The sequence below is a fragment of the Schistocerca gregaria genome, chromosome 2 (genome assembly GCF_023897955.1).
Source record: "Schistocerca gregaria isolate iqSchGreg1 chromosome 2, iqSchGreg1.2, whole genome shotgun sequence".
Lineage (NCBI taxonomy): Eukaryota > Metazoa > Arthropoda > Insecta > Orthoptera > Acrididae > Schistocerca > Schistocerca gregaria.
In genome coordinates, this window is record NC_064921.1 from 697,943,240 (window position 1) to 697,962,928 (window position 19,689).

The following is a 19,689-nucleotide window of genomic DNA, read 5'->3' on the forward strand; positions in this document are numbered from 1 at the left end:
CAAATTGTAAAAAAATTATTTATGCAGTTCCTGTGAAGGGAAAAGTCTATGTTCCCCCGTTTTCTGGGAAGTAGATTATGAAATTATTTTTTTTACTGGATCTGCAGGCATACAATAACTATATTAGAAAATCAATTAAATTTTATTTTAACTAGTGCTGCAGTGCAGCTAGAAACTAGATATTAAACAAAATAGGCAAAGCAAGGCATTAAATGTCATTCGCTTGCCATAAGGCATTTCATAATGCAATAAACAATCTTCCAACTGGCAAGACAATAGACATGAAATGTTTATCAACATTTCATTTCAGTAAATATCATAAATTAAGAACTGTACAGTGTAATCATTTTTTCAAGTTTGAGGGTGTCATATTTACGATGCTTTCTACAAAGGAATGTCAATAGCGAGGAATATGGACTTTTTTTTCTTCTCCACCTGTGCCTCTGAAAGGCACACAATAATGGAGTTTTTCCAGGCGTCTGTCGCGCAGCTGGGTGCCCACGACACATTACATGATGGTGGTCACTTAACTTTCTTACCGAAATATTTACGACAGCAGTTTGCGCTACATTGACAGTCTCATACAAAAATATTTCACAGGTCAAGAATTTGCGTTACAAATCTGTAGAAACAAAATCCTATTGATATAACAGTGTCCAAAAAATTTTCTTCGGCATTGTAATACATTCACGTATTTACATACATTTCATAAATCTTAAAGTACGATTCTTGGTTTCCAACAACCTTTTCACAAACCAGAGTCCCTAACCACTACTCATTATTCCTTACATTATTCGTCGACACTTCTTCAATATTTCATCATAACAGATACGTAGCATAAGCATTTAACTCATATAGCATCAGCTTATTGATCATAAACATACCGCAACAGCATAATACATATCGTCATCATAACATCATAAAACCTCAGCCAAATCTCAAAATCATCGTAGCTTTCTGCAATAACTTCAAAACCTAAACAATATTCTCTGCTCATTTCTATAGTGTCATCTACCTCAAACGTACTTTAAAAATCATCATCCCATACCAAATACATCATTCAAAACTCTCATAGTGTAACAATGGTTCCGAAAAAATATGAACTGTTCACAAAGTACAGACAAATACAATTTCATAAGTGTGAAGTTATCCAACCGTGTAATTACGTAAACATCTGTCACTGATAAAATAAATATTTGTCTCTCTCAGTTAAATGATCAGATAGCTGTGTAATTCTGTGTTAGAGAAATATGGTACCGATGTGTAAAGTTGTATAAGCAAATACAAGCTAGGGCTCCTTGTGCTTGCCACACACATGATACACAAAGTAAGTGTGTACCCCCCTGAGGATTAATGTAATTATACCCTCAGGTGTTACAGAGCACAGCAATGGAATAAAATGTATCACGGAAAACCTTTGTATCATTGTACTTCAAATATCTTTAAAAATAATTGTTTTAAGTACAAAATTTATCACTCAAATATGTGTACTGTAGCGCTAAACTGTGGGCCTTGTTGTAAGATAATGTCTGTGGAAGTGTCTTAGTTATCGTCCTCAGATAACTAAGTCCTGCAAAAGTCAATGACTGTCTCATTGTAGCTATACCACAAAGTTACTACTAAAACATGTTTTACTTTCCAGAATAATACAGAAAAAACTGTGCAGATATAAAACAGATAAAGCTCAAAAGCAATAATATGAATTGTGTCACTCATTAGCAGCGTCGTGAAATAATCGTGTATCTGTCAAATAAACTAACCACTGTGTCATCTGATCTCTCTCAGAAAGTACTTTAAATCCAGAATGTATTTTCAAGTAAACCAAAATGTTGCATTAAAATCTCATTAGCAGTACCGGTACATGTTCTAAATATGTGAGCCTTATGGTCCTTACATAATCGTGCCACTAACAAGCAAGAATGTACACACACAATAACACTGTGTCGTCTGTTCACTATAACAATGCATTCGTAATTACTGTTTAAATATGTTCCCTAGGTCCTAGACTGGATATTTAACTTCAAACATTGTTGCATGTTAACAGTTTCTTAAGTCTGACAAAGCATACTAGAAATGTGAAGTGAAAAGTTTTATGGCAAAGACAAAGTTAAAAAGCAGATTATCTTTCAATAAACGTTTTACATGTGAAATGTGGTGTAAACCTTTACTCTTCCTAGTACACAGAGTTTCAACTTCAACGCAATTAGCATTTGGTATACGTCGGATTCTGTAAGTTCCATTGTAAACTAAAAAGAATTTGTGACTCAAATGTTTCTTCTTATGTGACAATGAATGAGCTTGAATGAGAACTTTCTGACCAATATATAGTTTCTTTGCATTTGATTTACCGTGTAGTTACCTCCTTTTGTCTGCTGCAGACTTTTTATTTTAATAGCCAAATCAATTATGTCTTTGTGTCGAAGTTTACGTGTATTCGGAAAAAGTACAAGCTCTCTGATTCTGTTCGGTGGTTCTTCATTCTTCAGTACAAGAATAGGTGGTAAAGCACTGGAGTCACGATGCATTTCATTCAGCACATTTTGGAATAAGTGTAAATATCTGCCCCAATGCTGATGCTTTCTGTGACAAAGTCTGCAAAGCTTATTGATTTCTTTCTTACTCCGTTCAGGCGGGTTACAATGTGGTGAGTACAATGAAATAAAAACAGGTTTGATTTTATGATTCCGAAGCATGCGTGACCAAACAGCAGATCTGAATTGCTGTCCGTTATCTGCAATGACTTTACTAACATGTCCAACTTCAGGTAAGAAATTTTTAACAAAGGCGTTGGATACAGACCGACCACTGGCTTTACGTAACGGAGTGAAAGAAACAAATTTTGAAGTAAGTTCAACAGCGACTAAAACGTACGAAAATCCATTAGATGTTCTGACAAGGGGTCCCAAGAGATCAACAGCAGCAAATTCTTTTAATTTAGAAGGAATGATAGGAAACAACGGAGCGCGATGTGAGATAGTAGATGGTTTCGCCTTTTGACAAAGTTTACAAATAGACAAGACTCTTCGAATTCTCTTTTCCATGTTGTTAAAATAACAAGTCGTTCGAAGAATATAACATTTTCGTGGACCAAAATGTGCGTAGCTGAAATGTATGTACCAAATGAACTTATTAACAAAATCGTCTGGAATGCAAAGTACCCATAGCCTGTCATCAACACTGCAGCGTTTGAAGAGTATGTTGTTTCTAACCAGATAATAATGCCGAATCTGTGTGTGTGTCTTTTCATGCCATTTACTTTTGATATCTTTCCAAATAGGATCTTTATCTTGTTCATGATCAATGTCCTTTAAAGATGTGGTGATGAAGTTTTCAAAAGCGACTTCCTGAATGTAAAGAATACTGAAATTTTTCTCGAGGTTGCCTTCTGTGTTACTTTTCTCAAGTCCAGCCGGTGCGCGTGACAGTGCGTCCGCAACAATGTTCTCCTTGCCGGGAATGTAGACGATTGTGAAGTGGAATTCTTGCAGAAGCAATGCCCAACGTTTTAACCTGTCATGATTTAATTTTGAAGACATAAGAAATTGTAATGCACGATGATCACTGTATACTTTTACGTGCTTACCAGGAAGAAAGAAACTGAATTTGTTAAATGCCCAAACGATAGTTAAAGCTTCTAATTCAGTAACGGAATAATTTTTTTCAGATTTTGTAGCACTCGGCTAGCAAAAGAAATGGTTTTCTGAACAGTAGTGTCATTTTCTATGGCTTCTTGAAATTAATGGGCACCAAGACCGACTTCAGAAGAATCCGTGCTAAGGCAGAAATCTTGTGACAGTCTGGATGAGCTAGTGTTGGCGCGTTAAGTAACGCTTCTTTCAAAGAATTGAATTCCAACTGTGCTTGTTCGTCCCAGTTACAAATAGTATTTTTTCCAATGAGAGAACAAAGTTTTGGTGTAACTAGAATTTGCATATTCAGAAAACGACGGTAAAAATTTACGAGACCTAGATAACTTCAGACTTGTTTTTTTGTGGATGGAACTGGAATAGCTCTGATTGCTTCTAAATTGTCAGGATCCGGCTGAATCCCTTCAGAAGAAATAATATGTACCAAAAACTTCACCTTTGCCCTACCGAACTAAGACTTTTCCAAGTTAACTGTAATTCCAGATTCCTCAAAATATGTAACACGTTGTTGAGGATGCGATTATGTTGTTCCCATGAGGCTTCTGCTATCAGAATATCGTCCATATATAAGGTGATGTGACGTTTTAAGAACTCAGGTAATATGGAATTTAGCCCGCGAATGAACGCTGCCGAAGAAATGTTCAAACCAAAAGGAAGTTTCCGAGATTGATAACAAACGCCGAAACAAAGGAAAGCTGTGTATTTTCTACATTCTGGATGAAGTTCGATCTGATAAAAGCTGAATCTGAGGCCAATAGAAGACAACACTTTTACACCATTAAAACTTTGAAGAAGTTCTTCCATCGTTTGCGGCCTGTCTGTTTCAGGAATGATGATAGTATTGATTTGTCTCGAATCTAAAACAAGCCTGATCGATCCATTTTTCTTCTCAACAACATGTAATGGTTTGTTGTATGAGCTTACTGCAGGCTCAATAATGCCCTCGTTAAGCATAGATTGTACTTCTGTTCTAACACGGTCCCTTTAATTCACCGGAATTACGTATGGTCTTACACAAAATTTAGTATTCTCACGAACACGAAATTGGTATTGAAATCCCTTGACTGTTCCTGTTTTGTGAGTAAAAACTGAGGTATGTGCTTGTAAAATCTCAAAAAGGTCCTGCCTATCAGTGTCATTACAATTCTCAATTTTTTAATTTTATTCTGAATTAACTCATTAGTATCAAATAAGTCGTCGCTATCATCCCTGTCAGTACTTGCTTAGTGATTGTTAGTGTCTAGTTCCGTAGAAAATTCCGAATTGTTTAACAGAAGGTAAAGCCGATTAATTTCCTCGTCATGGTATGAGAGCCAATCTTCAAATTTCAAAGCTATTGACTTACCTTCTTTCTCTAAACTTATTGCAGCATCGTAAAAGTTTAAGATTGCTTTGTATTCATTCAAAAAGTCTACTCCCAGTATAATTTCTGTCGACAATAATGGAACAATAAGAAAGTTCATAGAGAAGCTGTAACTTTGACAAAAAGTTGGTTTGTTGGCGTACATCTACACTATTTCCAACGATTGAACCATGTAATTTAATCTTACGTAACGGAAGTGTGGGGCAATCGTTCGATTTGTTGCATTTCCTAAAGGCTGTTTCACTAATTACTTAAATGGGACTGCCAGAGTCAAGTACTGAAGTAAATTTTACGTTATTTACTGTAATGTGAATCACAGGATATGCAATGTTATGTTTTACGTCGTCTTCCTGGAGTAAGATGTCCCTAATGTCTTCCATTTTTACGTAATTACTAGCTACGGCAGCTGCGTCGTCAGTTTCATACGTACGTTTTGTGGCTGCCAGCGGTATCAGTCATTGCCTATTGTCTCTTTGCTGGCGCGCGTCGTTATTGGGATTTGGAGACCTAACTTCTACAGATTCACCTTGTCGAGAGGGCCCTGCTCTGTTTGAATCCCGTCAATTCTGATGCAATTCAGGTCTGTCGTTACGATCATATCGCGTGTCGTCATGTTGGTAGATTCTATAGTTTCTTTCTTGTCGGTCTTGTGGTGGAGAATCGTAACTGCGCGCTGGACCGTTGCGTCTAAAGTTATTCTGTCTTCCCTGATAATATTTACTTTGGTTCCCATATTGTCTGTTTCTCTGATTGTGTCTGCGATAGTCATTACCGCGGAGAGGTGATCTTTCCCTCTACTCTGCCAACGCTTGTCATACGGGTGGTGTGTTTTGGTCACGATTTGTGTTGTGAGAATAGCCTCCAGTTTTTCTTTCATCGCGGAATTACGACGGATGTGACCTGTAATTGTTGTGTTCCTGTTTTCGCGTTCCGCGATTGTCAGTGTCAATTTGTAATTCTTGTGAGAGTCCCTGAAAAGCTTCAATGTCGTCTTTGCAACGTCCTGCCAAAATAATATGCCGTAAATGTTCAGGTAATTTGATTAAACAAATGCGGATGAGTTCTGAGGGGCTGTATGGGTTTGACAGGTACTGATTCTTGTGTAACATGTCTTCAAAATATTTCACAAAACTGGAAAATTCAGATTGTTCGAAATGTTTCATCATTATGATGCCATGTTTTACTCGGTCTTGTGTGACTTGAGACCAATATGCTGAGAGGAAGGCATGGTAAAATTCTCCTTCACTGTGGCAATCGTGAATGATCGATCGCATTCTTACAGCTCTTTCATTCTCGAAGTAGCCACACATAAATTCTAATCTATGTTCTAATGACCAGTTGGGAGGAAAACGATGAGAGAATTGATGAAGCACCGCTTGTGGATGAATGTCGTTGCCAGAATTCTTAAATGTTTTGAATTTGCGTGTAGTAATGAACAGCTTATAGTCAAAATCATCATGTCGGCGAGTCGCATGTCGGTCATTGTTACGTCGTTTCGGCGGTTCCATCTCAAAATTCGGTGTACCTTGCCAATTTCTTTCATAATTTCCGCCCTGTGTTATTATTTTGTGGCTGTTCCGTATTTCTATCTCCCTCTTCCCGTATTGGAGCGCGAGTGTCCTCTGAAATACGTAATTCTTGTATTACCTGTGTCAGCTGATCTTGTACTACCCGGATTTCTCTTTGGTGTTGCGTATTAATTTGGTTCTGATTTTGTTTGAATTTCCTAATTTGTTCGCGCTCTTCTGTGTCATTAAAGACTACGGTTTTGTGTCATTCGGATTATCATCCACCTTCGTAGATAAATTATTTAGCTCATCCGAAAGTTCAACTACTTTCTCTGATAATGAACTAATTTCCTCCATGTGTCTTTCTGAACCAATTTTCAGAGTATCTACTGTGTCCTTCAAGTTTTCTTGAGTTTTTGCAAGTTGCGTAACCGAATCGGTAGATGCAACTGAGTCAATTTTAGCTTGCAAGGTCTCATGATTTTCATGAACAATAGTTTGTAGTTCTTTAATGGCTGATTCGTGATTCTGTAATGGATTTTCATGCCGCGAAAAAAAAAGGTTGAAAATGCTCGCATATCCGTGTTTTTACGTCAGTACAGACTTCTTGATATTTCGATTCAATGTTATGTAACTCAGTAGTCAAATCTTCACGTGTTTGTTCAAGTGTGGTGTCTAACTTTCGAAGCTTTTGCTGTGTTTGTCTCCGATTTTGTTCCATTGTGTCTAACTTCTGAAGATTTTGTCCCATTTGTTTCTGATTTTGTTCAAGTGTTGTGTCTAACTTTTGTAGCCTTTGTCCCATTTGTTGCATTTGTTGCATTAACTGTAATAACAGTGCACTGGTGTCTGAAACAAGTACCTCAGTGCTATTCGGCAGTGCATTTGAACCGGCAATATTCGAATTTTGAAAAGCAGAAAATGTGTTGATTTATTTGAGAAAACGGTGAGGATGCAAAACCTGAATCTACAGTGTTTGCAAGATTGTGTCCTGTCATTTCGGAATCCTGAGGCGAACTGTTGCCGACCGATCTATCGATAATGCTTCCCTGTTCACTAATTGTTTCACTGCCTACACCATTTCGTCTTCAATGTCATTTCTCAGTTTACTTTGGAGCCTAGTATTACGTTTTTCACAAGCCATTATTGTCACAATATTTCACACGGTAACACAAAAAGCACAATTTGAAGATCAAAAATAAGAGAACACATTAACATAGCACTGAAAATAATATCTAGTTAATTGCAAGCGCAGCTGCGAAATACTTGCTGCAAATCTACATGCATGCCACAACTGTTTTACTGTACAACAATGAAAAACTACAACTACAAAGGGAATTATCTCTACAATTACGCGCTAGCAATAAACAAAAGCTACACTAATTACACAAACTACAAGGAAAAAAATCAGAAGATTCCAGTGAGGTATCCTCGGCTAAGGGTCGACATGTGAAACGTCCCCTTAGAATAATTATACATGGCTGTGCTTAAACTGACACACAATATTTTTAGCGCAATGCAATCTGACTTTCAAAAATCCCTACAAAAAAATGGCCCTGACTAACATTAACCTATACGTTTCACAAATCACTTACCTCACAAAAATCTTGGTTACTCGAACTATTGCAAAATAGCGAGCGCCACTACTTCCAGTTACATAAAAGATTAAAACTACGGAAGGCACTAACTACTGATAGGGATAGTTAGCAAATGATAGATTTTGATAGAGAACAAACAATGTATTTACCTTAATATCATCAAAAGTCATAATATACATAGCAGTTCATCGCATCCAGTCTTACAAGTTTCAAAACTCCGCCATTTCTCTCCCCACATCCGCTACGTGGCGTTACCAATAAGAAAACCTAAACAGCCTACTTACACCGCAAACCCCACGACGTCTGGTCGTGGTTTCACCTTGGTTTCGCCACGTGTTGAAGACACTCACCATAGCACTCCTCGAACATCCGACAAGTCGCGCAGTTTCTGAAATCCTCGTGCCGAGTCTCCAGGCCATCAAAATCTGTGTCAAACTCAGACACATCGCGTACCTTCCCCATTCTACACACGGACAGCATGCGCACCGATACCACCTTGCACCGTGCGTGTGTCTGACTGGCAGTCATTCATCGCCAGGTGACGCTGCTATCGGTTGGACGGATTTATATCGATAGCACGTCGGTCGGCGGTCATAATGTTCTAGCTTATCAGTGTAGAGTAAAGGGGCTGGACCAATGGTCACATCAAAAAAGGTACGCAACTGTACCGTGAAATACCATGTCTTTGAAGATTGACACATGAACATTACATAAAAAAGAGCGTAAAAATAAGAGGTCGTAAAACACTTCTAGACAGTATTCTAACTGTGGACGAAAGTGTTGTAAATACTGATCATTGTGCCAAACAAGGGACTCCCTCATAAATATGCAAGTAAGCAGCATTTCCTAATGCTAGCGAAAATCGGATGTAATACATCGTAAGTAACATCAACATATTTTGCAACGAATGGTTTTTACATTCAGGAAGCAAGCCAAATTGTAAATATATTTCATTACAAACTATTGCCGATGCTTTATTTTAATAAAACGAAACGCATTTGATGGAAAAAATACGCAAATTGTTGTAGTTGCTAAGACAGATTTACAAGACCTTCAATAATTTTAGAAGGAATCTCAGAAACGTGTAGGTCACTTGAAAGAAGCGTAAAAGGGAGGAGTACGCTATGCAGTCCATGGTCCACCAATAAATAACGAAAAACCGCCGAATTACCCCCACCCAGCTTGCGGGCTTATCAGAGAGCAAGATCCGACGGGCGGGCCTACACTTTAGTGGAAAACGACAGCCCTCGGAGAGCGGCGGGCTCGATCTTTCAGACATACCCGTGGAAGTGGCCTGTGGCTCTGGCAAGTGGCGGAAATCCGCTTGTGTGTGGTCAGCTATTGCTTCCATGGCCCGCCAGTACGCTTGAAAAGTCGACTGTCTACAATTTATGGGACGCTTTTGTCAATGACTTGTTCAACTGCTGCTGATGAATTGCCGACTCGAGTACTTTGCGAGTGATGCGATCTATCCCAGTGACATATCCAGGCTCATTTTGAGTCCATGTCTCAATGGTTGTGTTTGCAGAAAGTGGAAACTGCATGCTAACTGAATTGTCAGAGACACAGATTATGTACAGTTTCGTAGTCCTTAGTATTTGTGTATTGTCATGTAATTAATCTCTGATATAAAGTTCATTTCACTCACCTAGTTCGTTGTTGATGTTACTGTTCCCTCAAACGTTACCATTTTCAATAAATTTTCGAAGAGGTAGCTGTATGCAAACAGTACAGCGTACACATGGGCCTCGAAATTTATGATTTATGTATCAGTTCAGAAGTGGCAAGCAACTGGCAACCAGTCCTAGTACCTTCCATACGAAATCATGCACTGCCATTCTGGTTTCGTTGTAACATCACAGTTAGTGACGCTCGTATTATGCTTGATGGGAAGACAACATACCACGTTCATCATCTCCTTAAAGCTGATGTCTTCTTCGGTGTAATTAATCCTTCAATATAACATGGTCTTACATCCTAAGCAAAGAAATTACAAACTGAAGCTCTCCTATGAGAAATCGCTATTTAATGCGCATAATTGATTTTAGGATAAAATGAAGAAGGAAAAAGAAGTAAAAATAATAAGAACAAATGTACATCACTATGTGTACAAAGAGATAAATAATGAGGTAATTAAACAAAAAAAAATGGTGCAAATGGCTCTCAGCACTATGGGACTTAACTTCTGAGGTCATCAGTCCCCTAGAACTTAGAACTACTTAAACCTAATTAACCTAAGGACATCGCACACATCCATGCCCGAGGCAGGATTCGAATCTGCGACCGTAGCGGTCGCACGGTTCCAGACTGTAGCGCCGAGAACCGCACGGTCACTCAGGCCGGCGGCAATTAAACATTTTCCTCCGATTCTCTAAAAGGTGATGGTACACTGTCCTTAGTAATTATGAAGTCAGTTACTACAAAATTGTAATCTGTTGTCAGAATTAACTTTCCGGTTTCATTTGATCCAAGTCGACAAACAAACTATGTGACATCAGCGCTGTATTACTCGACTGGCTTACATAAAATGAGTATTTGCAGAGCGAGGCCGGTAACAGCCTACATATACATATATCTGTACAAACTACTGTAAGACTGCAATTGTACAGGGTGCTCTGAAACTCCGTTACAAACTTCTAGGACTTTTAGAGGGGAGCGAGTACTCAATGCGGGGAAGTTAGCCTGAAGCTATGGAGCGCTCATATCATAACTGTCATGCCTTTCCTTCTTGAAGACAATTCTCAGCCGAATACTGCAGGGGCAATGATGATGATCCTGCAACGTTTTCGATGGGAAGTGTTTAATCACCCACAATAATTGGCTCCCTCGGAGTTTCATTTCTCCCCACATGAAACGCTGGCTATGAAGAGAACATTTTGGCACATACAACAAGCTGTAGACCAGCGTAGAGATTTGGCGGAAAGGACTCACGGCTGCCTTTCTATGACGAGGTTACTGGAAAGATGGTACAACGCTACGATAAACGTCTAAGTCGGAGTGGCGAATATGTAGATAAGTAGCTGGATGTTGTAGCTAGCTGTTGCAAATACATTTTTGGTTTTCACAGTGGTTTCCACTTCGCGGCCGGTCGGAACTTACTTTCCGAGTACCCCTTGTATTCTGAATAGGAACCCATGTCCGGAAACGTGCCGTTTCCGCTGATCGACAGTTTCAATTCAGAGGTGCAACACGTCCACGACTACTGAGGGAAAGGGAAGAGTCTCAGAATTGCTTGTCCTCGTACGCAATAGGGTAGGCAGGATGACGTGTATTAAGTCAGACGGTCACCTGATGTTGTTTGACGACTGCTACGAAACTCCTGTAGAGACAGCGGAAGATCTGTTGGCACGAGTTCTGGCCGCTGCACTACAAATTGAAGAGACACTAGATGGGATGTAGAGCGCGTGCCAAAACATGCTTCGTAGCTACATTGTCTGTAACAACGTTGGTGGTCGCCACAACGCGCCGCTGTTGTAATGCACCTGTACTGTTCTGAACGTACAGTGTGCTGGGTTCCTTTTTGTTTTGGAATAATGTAAACATGTAATATTTAAATGTCGATACTAACAAATGTGCTTAAGTGATAAATGGATGTTTCGTTCTATTTCCTTTCGAAGTGTTACCTAGTAATTGTGCTGCTTCATGGCTAATTCAACTTCTCAAGCATAAGTGGGTGAATTAAAATCTGGTTTGAAACAGTCGTAGAGTGGAAACGGGGAATTACCGAGCGCCCTTTGTAAGGCTTCGCCAGCTTCCACTCACAGATAGAATTAGATACAAAGGGACTGTAGGAGACTGATAGAATCCTGTCTGAAACCGGTTCCTGGAAATTTTATGGTTAGATTTCCGGGAACATCTCAAAACAACTGGGGTAATATGCTACCATTTAATGGCGAAATTAATTTGCAAAATTAATAATAAAATCCGTCTACTCTCTTATTAAGAGTGAATTTACTACGTCACTCTACATAGTTTCTTCCTCAGGGATTCATACGTTATGTAAGGACCTTCATTACGATATCACACGTCAGAAAAGCCTGTCTGTGGGAACTGTAGTGCGTACTTAGTTGCAATTTGCGAAGTTGTAGTGAATGCAGAATTACAGAAGCATATATGCCGACTTTCGTTACAAATTACATTTTATCCCAGATTTTTTTCGATTTCTGTTGTATATTTCATCATAACTAACTATCACACATTGTTTGCGCTATTTCCTGAAAATATACAGTTTTCAAAGATGATACTTCAAGTTTCAAACAACATCGTAAAATGCATGGATATTGCAACAGTACAAAGACAATAAATAACTTGCGTGTTACACAACGCAACTCAGTCTTAAATATATTTTGCAGAAAATTAAGGATGTCCTTTTATTCTCGCGAATGGTTAAAATTGAACATGGGACATTTATTACAGGTTACAAACATAAATGAGTTACTTGACAATCATTTGGCTTTTACACAGAAATAAATACTAGTATATTGCCCAGGCACGCAATATGCATAAACGCTCATTTTATACACGACGCAATAACCGTTTATCACCACAACAAGCTAAGTAGCTTGGTGTCTCAGTGGCATACTGCGGGGCTACCGGTCCTTACGACCCGAGTTCGCTTCCCAGTTTGAAGATTTTTTACCTCCCAATTATCACTTCTTGCACCCGTGGTAACGCTTGTTAATGTGAGAAATACTCAGTGGTACCGTGGTGCGGAGTCCACATTAATCTTTAGTGGCCCCTGTAACTAACTGGGTAAATCAGTTCAGGGGTCAGAGGAATCCTCGCCGAGCTCATAGTTCCAAATACAGACCCATTTTATGTCCAAAAGCGCTAGAAATCCTACGGAACCACGCCACGGCATGCCGTCATAGGGAAGAAGCAAAGGGACAATATAGACTACATGGTTGATCTGTTAGAAGAACACAAGAAGGCAAAGCAGCGCCAAATATCTGAGCAGCCCACTTTCAGCGACATCATCCCCGACTTACAGTCAACATTGCTCCCTTAGCTCATTTCCTCTCTATAATATCCAGAAGGAAAATAATATAGTCAAGAAATATAAGAGTGTATTTCTTTCACTCAATCATATACTATTTATTACCTTTGTTTTCGTTTGTGTGTGCTAAATTTCTCCGCAGGAAGTATTAGCCACAAGGGGGGTGCAAAAATGTTGTCGAGCATATGTTTTTTTGGATACATTGCTGAGACATGTAGTGTTCCTGTGAATGACCTAGATGTTTGTGCAGATTTCCAACAGTAGAGTCCCTGAAACTAGTTTCTGACCAAATAAAGACATACTCTTTTGGTCGCGCTAAACCTAAGTCCGCCATAAAAAATATTATTCACACCTTTAAAAGAAAGAAGGAAGGAAGATTAGAGCTTACCGCCCTGTCGACGGAGCAGTCACTGGAGACGAAGCACAAGTTCGGATTACGAAAGTACGGGGAAGACATAGGCCGTTCCCTTTTCAAAATACCAATCCCGGAACTTGCCTGGAGCGATTTAGGGAAATCACGGGAAACTTAAATCTGGATGGCCGGACGGAGATATGAACAGTCGTCCTCACGAATGCGAATCTCTTTAAAAGGGTAAACTTCCCTGTGTGGTGGGCTGTGGATAGTGGAGAACTGGAACCAGGCTGTCATATGACCTTCCAGAGCTTACGTAAGTCATGGCAGTGAAATGACGCGTAAATGCCAGTAGTTGTACGTTTTCATCTTGGGTTTCGTTAGGCACAAGTACGCGCGACTTGTACAGTATATGCGTTTGTAAGACATGTTTCGCGACTTGGCTGAGCGCACTACTTTCAAGTCATATATGTATGATCGTGCTTTTATATCTGATTTTGAGTTCGGTGGTGCAGAGCTGTTCGTAATTCGCGGTGGCTTCCCAGGATGATGTGGAAGACTTTACATTTTTATGTGGTGGTGCGCTTGCCCTTTGGGATGAAGAAAGGAAAGGAAAGGCGCAGGACTGCTAAAAACTGACAACTGAAAATAACTACGGAAACAAGATGCACCCAGAACAGTACAACTTCCACTAACTACATCAACACACGCCCACAACACCACAAAGTGCAATGAATGCGTCAACGGACTCCAGAGAACACTCAGTATCAGTCATTTCCAAATAAACATGGCGTCACGGTGCCACAAAAGACTGTACTACGCATGCACGGCTTCTCGAGTACATTGTGAAAAAGCTATATACTACATTATATGCGACTTACATATGCGGTAGGATCCGCATAGACATTAGGTGAAAAAAAATTGTTCAAATGACTCTGAGCACTATGGGACTCAACTTCTGAGACGATGTATCGCTAGGCTTCAGACTGACGTGATGCTAATACAAATTGCGATACTGTATCCCACTGTAAACGTATCTTAGATGGACAGACGTGGAGACGTAGCAGAAGGGCAGAAAGGAGACATCGTGGTTTGAGGTCCCCATGGTAACATCGTATATGAAACTGTCTGATTTGTTAGTGTATCAACGCAGACAACCTACAAGGACGAGTTCATCTCTCGCAGCCATGTAACACGGTGTAAGAAAAGTTATTCCATAAAAATTCTAACTGGTAGGGACCGGAGACGTGTGTCACATCTATGTGATAACTAATCAATTCAAATCCGACAAGAATTACTGTTTTCAGGAATTGCAAGTCCATCTAATCCAGCTTCCAAAAAACATTGCGAAACGAACAGCAAGCAATGGGAATTTGGAGTCGGGTGCCTCGCAAAAGTACATTGCTCAGCTTTGGCACACAAAACAACACGTCTTCAATCGGCTAGAAACAGAAACCGGACAGTGTGGTCTGACGAATAGCTATTTTATCTCTTTTCAAACGATGCAAGGCATCGAGTTCAGCGCGGGCGTTTAACACGTAATATGTATAGGGGTTAATTAAGACTGGATGCGGTTGTTTGACGTTTTGAGGGTGTTTTCCGTACCATGACTTGGGCCCACTCGTTCAAGTTACCGTGAACATGAATATGTTTATATTAACATTCTTCGTGACCAAATCTCTTTGCTTCTACATCTTTATAATTATTTTGTGGGCACTTCCGTCTTCCAAGTGACAACACCCGTGTTCCCATAACTCTTCATACATTCCTGGTCTGACTAAGCTTGTCCTCCATCCTCCAGAGTTTTGCTGTGCGGTGTGGGATCCGCATTAGATAGGACTTAAGGATGACATCGAGGGAGATCAAAGAAAGGTAGCTGGTTTTGTATTATCGCGAAACGAGGGAGAGAGTGCCACTGATATGATACATGAATTGGGGCAGCAGTCATTAAAACAAAAACGTTTTTCTCTCCGTCAGGACCTTCTCGTGAAATTCCAATCGCCAGCTTTCTTCACCGAGTGTGAAAATATTTTGACGACGCCCATTTACATAAGCAGAAATGATCACCATAATAAAATAAGAGAAATCAGAGCTCGCACGGATAGATTTAAGTGTTTACTCTTCCCACGCCCTCTTCGACGGGGAAACGGTACAGAAATAGTTTAAAGAAGGTTCGATGGACCCTCTGCCAGGCACTTAATTGTGAACTACGCAGTAATCATGAGATGTAGATGTAGCGAGATGTAGAACTGGCCCGCTAAATAACCCGATCTTAACTGCATTGAAAATATGTGGAACTGTTTAGAACAACGTAGCGATGAACATCGCCGCACTCCGGTAACTGTACGTGACCTGATCATTAATAAGTGGCTTCGGCTGGATTGGCGTACCTGAAGAATCTCGTCGACTCTCTTCCCCCCGAACAGAGGCAACGATCAAGGCTAGAAGCGGTGATGCATGGTGTTAGCACCATGTCTCGTGGAGGTGATTTAATTATTTTGTCCTGAGAGCTTATGCAAGTGATCTTCGAAGCAGAGGATAGGCATGTCCTATAAAGTGGATACCGAGATACTGACTGGCGTTACATGTTTAAGTACAATAACAGCACAGCGTGGAACAAGTAGCCGGCCGGAATGGCCGAGCGGTTCTAGGCGCTACAGTCAGGAACCGCGCGACCGCTACGGTTCCAGATTCGGATCCTGCCTCGGGCATGGATGTGTGTGATATCCTTAGGTTAGTTAGGTTTAAGTAGTTCTAATTTCTACGGGACTCGTGACCTCAGAAGTTAAGTCCCATAGTGCTCAGGGCCATTTGAACCATTTTTGTGGAACAAGTTAAATGACACGATTTAGGGGCTTTTACTGTTTAGTAACGCTGCCGACTTCTGAGACAGCCGGCTACTGGCGCGGCGCAAAGCGCTGCGCGTGCGGCGGCAACACCAGAGCGGCGGTCTTCGCGACTGAGTCAGCCGTAACGCGCTTCCGCGAAGCCGCTGCCGACTCGCTCCTGAATACGAGCCACGCTGCGAGCTACCGTGCGAGTGACGCATTACCTGGCATGACTCAAGTAGCGCCGCGGCTGCTGCTTACGATAACCGGTGCCAGATTACTCCCATTGTCCGCGAGTACGTCATCGCCATCGCTTGCCACGGTAATGATGCATGATACCCATACTAACAAATCCAACCTTGCATGAACTATCGCAGCTAGTACGCCACTACTGCTCTTACTACCCATCCCACTGTTGCAGTCCGCAGCTCGTGGTCGTGCGGTAGAGTTCTCGCTTCCCGCGCCCGGGTTCCTGGGTTCGATTCCCGTCGGGGTCAGGGATTTTCTCTGCCTCGTGATGACTGGTGTTGTGTGATGTCCTTAGGTTAGTCAGGTTTAAGTAGTTTTAAGTTCTAGGGGATTGATGACCATAGATGTGAAGTCCCATAGTGCTCAGAGCCATTTTGAACCACTGTCGCATTTTCCCACGGCACGAGCCACGGCACTTTTTTCCCTCTGCTCTTCAAATCGCTACCCTCACTCCCGTCTCGTCCACTATCTATCACCCGATGGACCGTGTTAATGCGTAGTCTTACCCAGACGCACGGATAACATCACAGCCCAGCATCCTGTGATCCACTTACTAGATAACTAACATGTTTACGTAGGTGACAGTAGAACTTTTGGTTTGGTCACCACGTTGGTAAGGGCGTGGAAGGGCACCATCTCTTTATAAATGGTCGTCGCTACTGGCACATGGAGACTCTACTTTTTACGTTACAAAACGAGTAAACATCGTGATGAGTCCCATCTCCAGAGCGATACGAGTAATGCCTTTCACAGAGAAAATAAATATAGTCTTTGTAGAAATTCACCTCGTTTCATAAATACCACGTTCAAGGTGATTACCACTTACCGTGGCCTCATAGCCGTGAGTGTTAAGGTTCTGCTTCCGGGATGGGCAGATGCGCCGGCCCCCGATGGAATCCGCCTCCTGGATTAACGACAACTGTCTGTGTGCCGGCCAGTCTGCATGTTGTTTTTAGACGGTTTCCCACATCCGACTAGGTGAATAACGCATTGGTATCCAAGTCCCGCCTCAGATCCACGAATCGCACACATGCACAGAGACAGTCAGGGTACGGACATTCCTTCCCTTGAGGCGACAGGAAGGGCATCCGGCCAACTCTTAGACTAACCATGGTAATCCTGGCCAGATGGGGCACAAAGGCGCAAGAGAGAGAAGAACATGTTATCTCTTGATACGAGTGTCTACATTACGCGGTTCTGTGATTTCTCAGGTTTTTCTAGCACTATTAAATAATGGTGTGATTTCCGGTATTCAGGCGACTTGTTGATCGCATTTTTCTGCCCGAACACAGGTGTCATCTTCAGGTTCAATGAGCAGCAGTGTCATCATGCGTATTTGGTGCCTGGTATCGAACCAATATGGTATGGGTTTAGCACTGAGTATAAGAACGCAGTTTGATTGTAGCATCAGGCTATTAGACGCAAGCGTACATAAATGAAAGTGAGGACAAGTAAAACGACGCAGAGCCAAGGCGCAGGGTGACTAACCTCAGGAATATTTACTTATCTATAATCTCACGGAAAAATGTTGAGTGCATAACCGAAAATCGATAATGGAAGCAAAATTACGTATAAAACAAGCTTATTCAAAATCTTTTCCGATTTAAGGCACTTGTAATATAAACTAATTATTCGACACAAATGTTGTAATACCGAGCAATCGGTTTCAATACGAAGTTTTTATAAGCTCAATAACAAACAAAATGCGAGATAGTGTGAATCATGTGGTAGTTGGCCGATGGCGCAGAAGGAGAGCACTCCGTCTCTGGGAAGGCTGACCTCGACATGTTACCGCCGCGACGTGTCATCTGGTACTGGCGGCAAGGGGCACTGCCCCTGAAGGCCTGTCCCGACACGCTACGTCTGGAACGGACGAGACAGAAGGCGATCGCGACCGACTGCAGTCCAGAGAAAAGAAAAAGAAAACCTGACCCAGACGTGTCGTTACATTGCGCAATGAGAAGGCCTACGGGCGTTCGTACGGGACCCGTTCGCCTCGAGCGATTGGCTGCGAAGTTGGAATTCGATGGACAGGTTGCGGGGCAGGTTGCGGCGGGGCGGGGGCCTGCCGGCCTGCGGTCGCTTCTTGCGGCACGTGTGTCTGCACTGCCTCCGAGTCTATGGCAAATGAATGGTTTGGGAAGGCGCGCGCGTGCCTGCGCGGGGCGGGGCGGGCCGCGGTGGTGGGGCGCCACCTGCCACGCACTCGTCACTTGTATTGGCTGGGCCACTTCCTTCGTTTTTTTCTGCTGCCGATGTCGCGCCAGCATAAAACAGTAGAGCAATAGCAAGGCTCGGTAATGATCTACTGTGCTTACAGCATGCGCTGGCTACAGGCGGCGATCAGCGTCCTCGCAGGTAAGGCGGCGCTGGGCTACGGCGGCTCCCTGCGCAGTGTTCTATTTGTGCTTCAGTGTGAATGCTTCGGCGGTTTGCGAGGATAAGAGAAGCTCTAGACGTGTGTCCGATTCTTGCACCTTTCTGTACGTACGATAACACGTACAATTAGAGAAGCGATAATTGTGTCAATGGGGTTGGATTCACGTCGTTAATACCGCTAACAGAAAGGGAACCAAATATTGATTCTGCGTCTACCACCACAAATGATTTACTGCCACTGACATCTGTAATCATATAAACTTTAAGCTACCACATAAAAGTGCCCCAAGTCGACTTTATTCGTGCATTGGAGCAGGCGCTAGAATGTATTAAAAAAAAGATAAACATCTCGCTGACGCTGGTGCAACAGTTTCCAGTATTTTCTCGAAACTATTCTGCATTGTTGCTTGAACAAACTATTTTGAGCCACGGACGCCAAGGGTGAAAAGATATTTCTCGCAACAAAAAATGTAATAGGACTTCTAGCTATGCCGTATTGCATCTTTGTACACTGCGGAACTGAAAATCGTTTAGAACATCGTTTTGTAAATACTTTTGAAATCTGGTCTTATAACAATTCGTGAATATTCTGAAAATTCGGATATGTGTATCAGTGTTGTGTTCGAAGTCAACCAGTGCAACAACGTTCCTTAATTGCTAATATGTTTAAACTGTTACTTTAGAAAAGAGCCATTCGAAACATTTGCATACTCACAGCTTTAGTTTTCCTTTATTTGTGATCTGTAATCAATGTTACTTCGCCAAACGA

General features: G+C 41.5%; 1 protein-coding gene across 1 annotated transcript in view; it reads left to right on the forward strand.

The window, feature by feature from the left end:
* The first annotated feature begins 18,834 nt into the window (after positions 1-18,834).
* Positions 18,835-19,689, forward strand: part of LOC126334785 (uncharacterized) — a 199,574-nt gene continuing 198,719 nt past the window's right edge. The window contains exon 1 of the mRNA XM_049997387.1: positions 18,835-18,899. Within this exon, the coding sequence (XP_049853344.1) occupies positions 18,842-18,899 (58 nt within the window). The 5' untranslated portion in view covers positions 18,835-18,841. The remainder of the gene's footprint in view (positions 18,900-19,689) is intronic.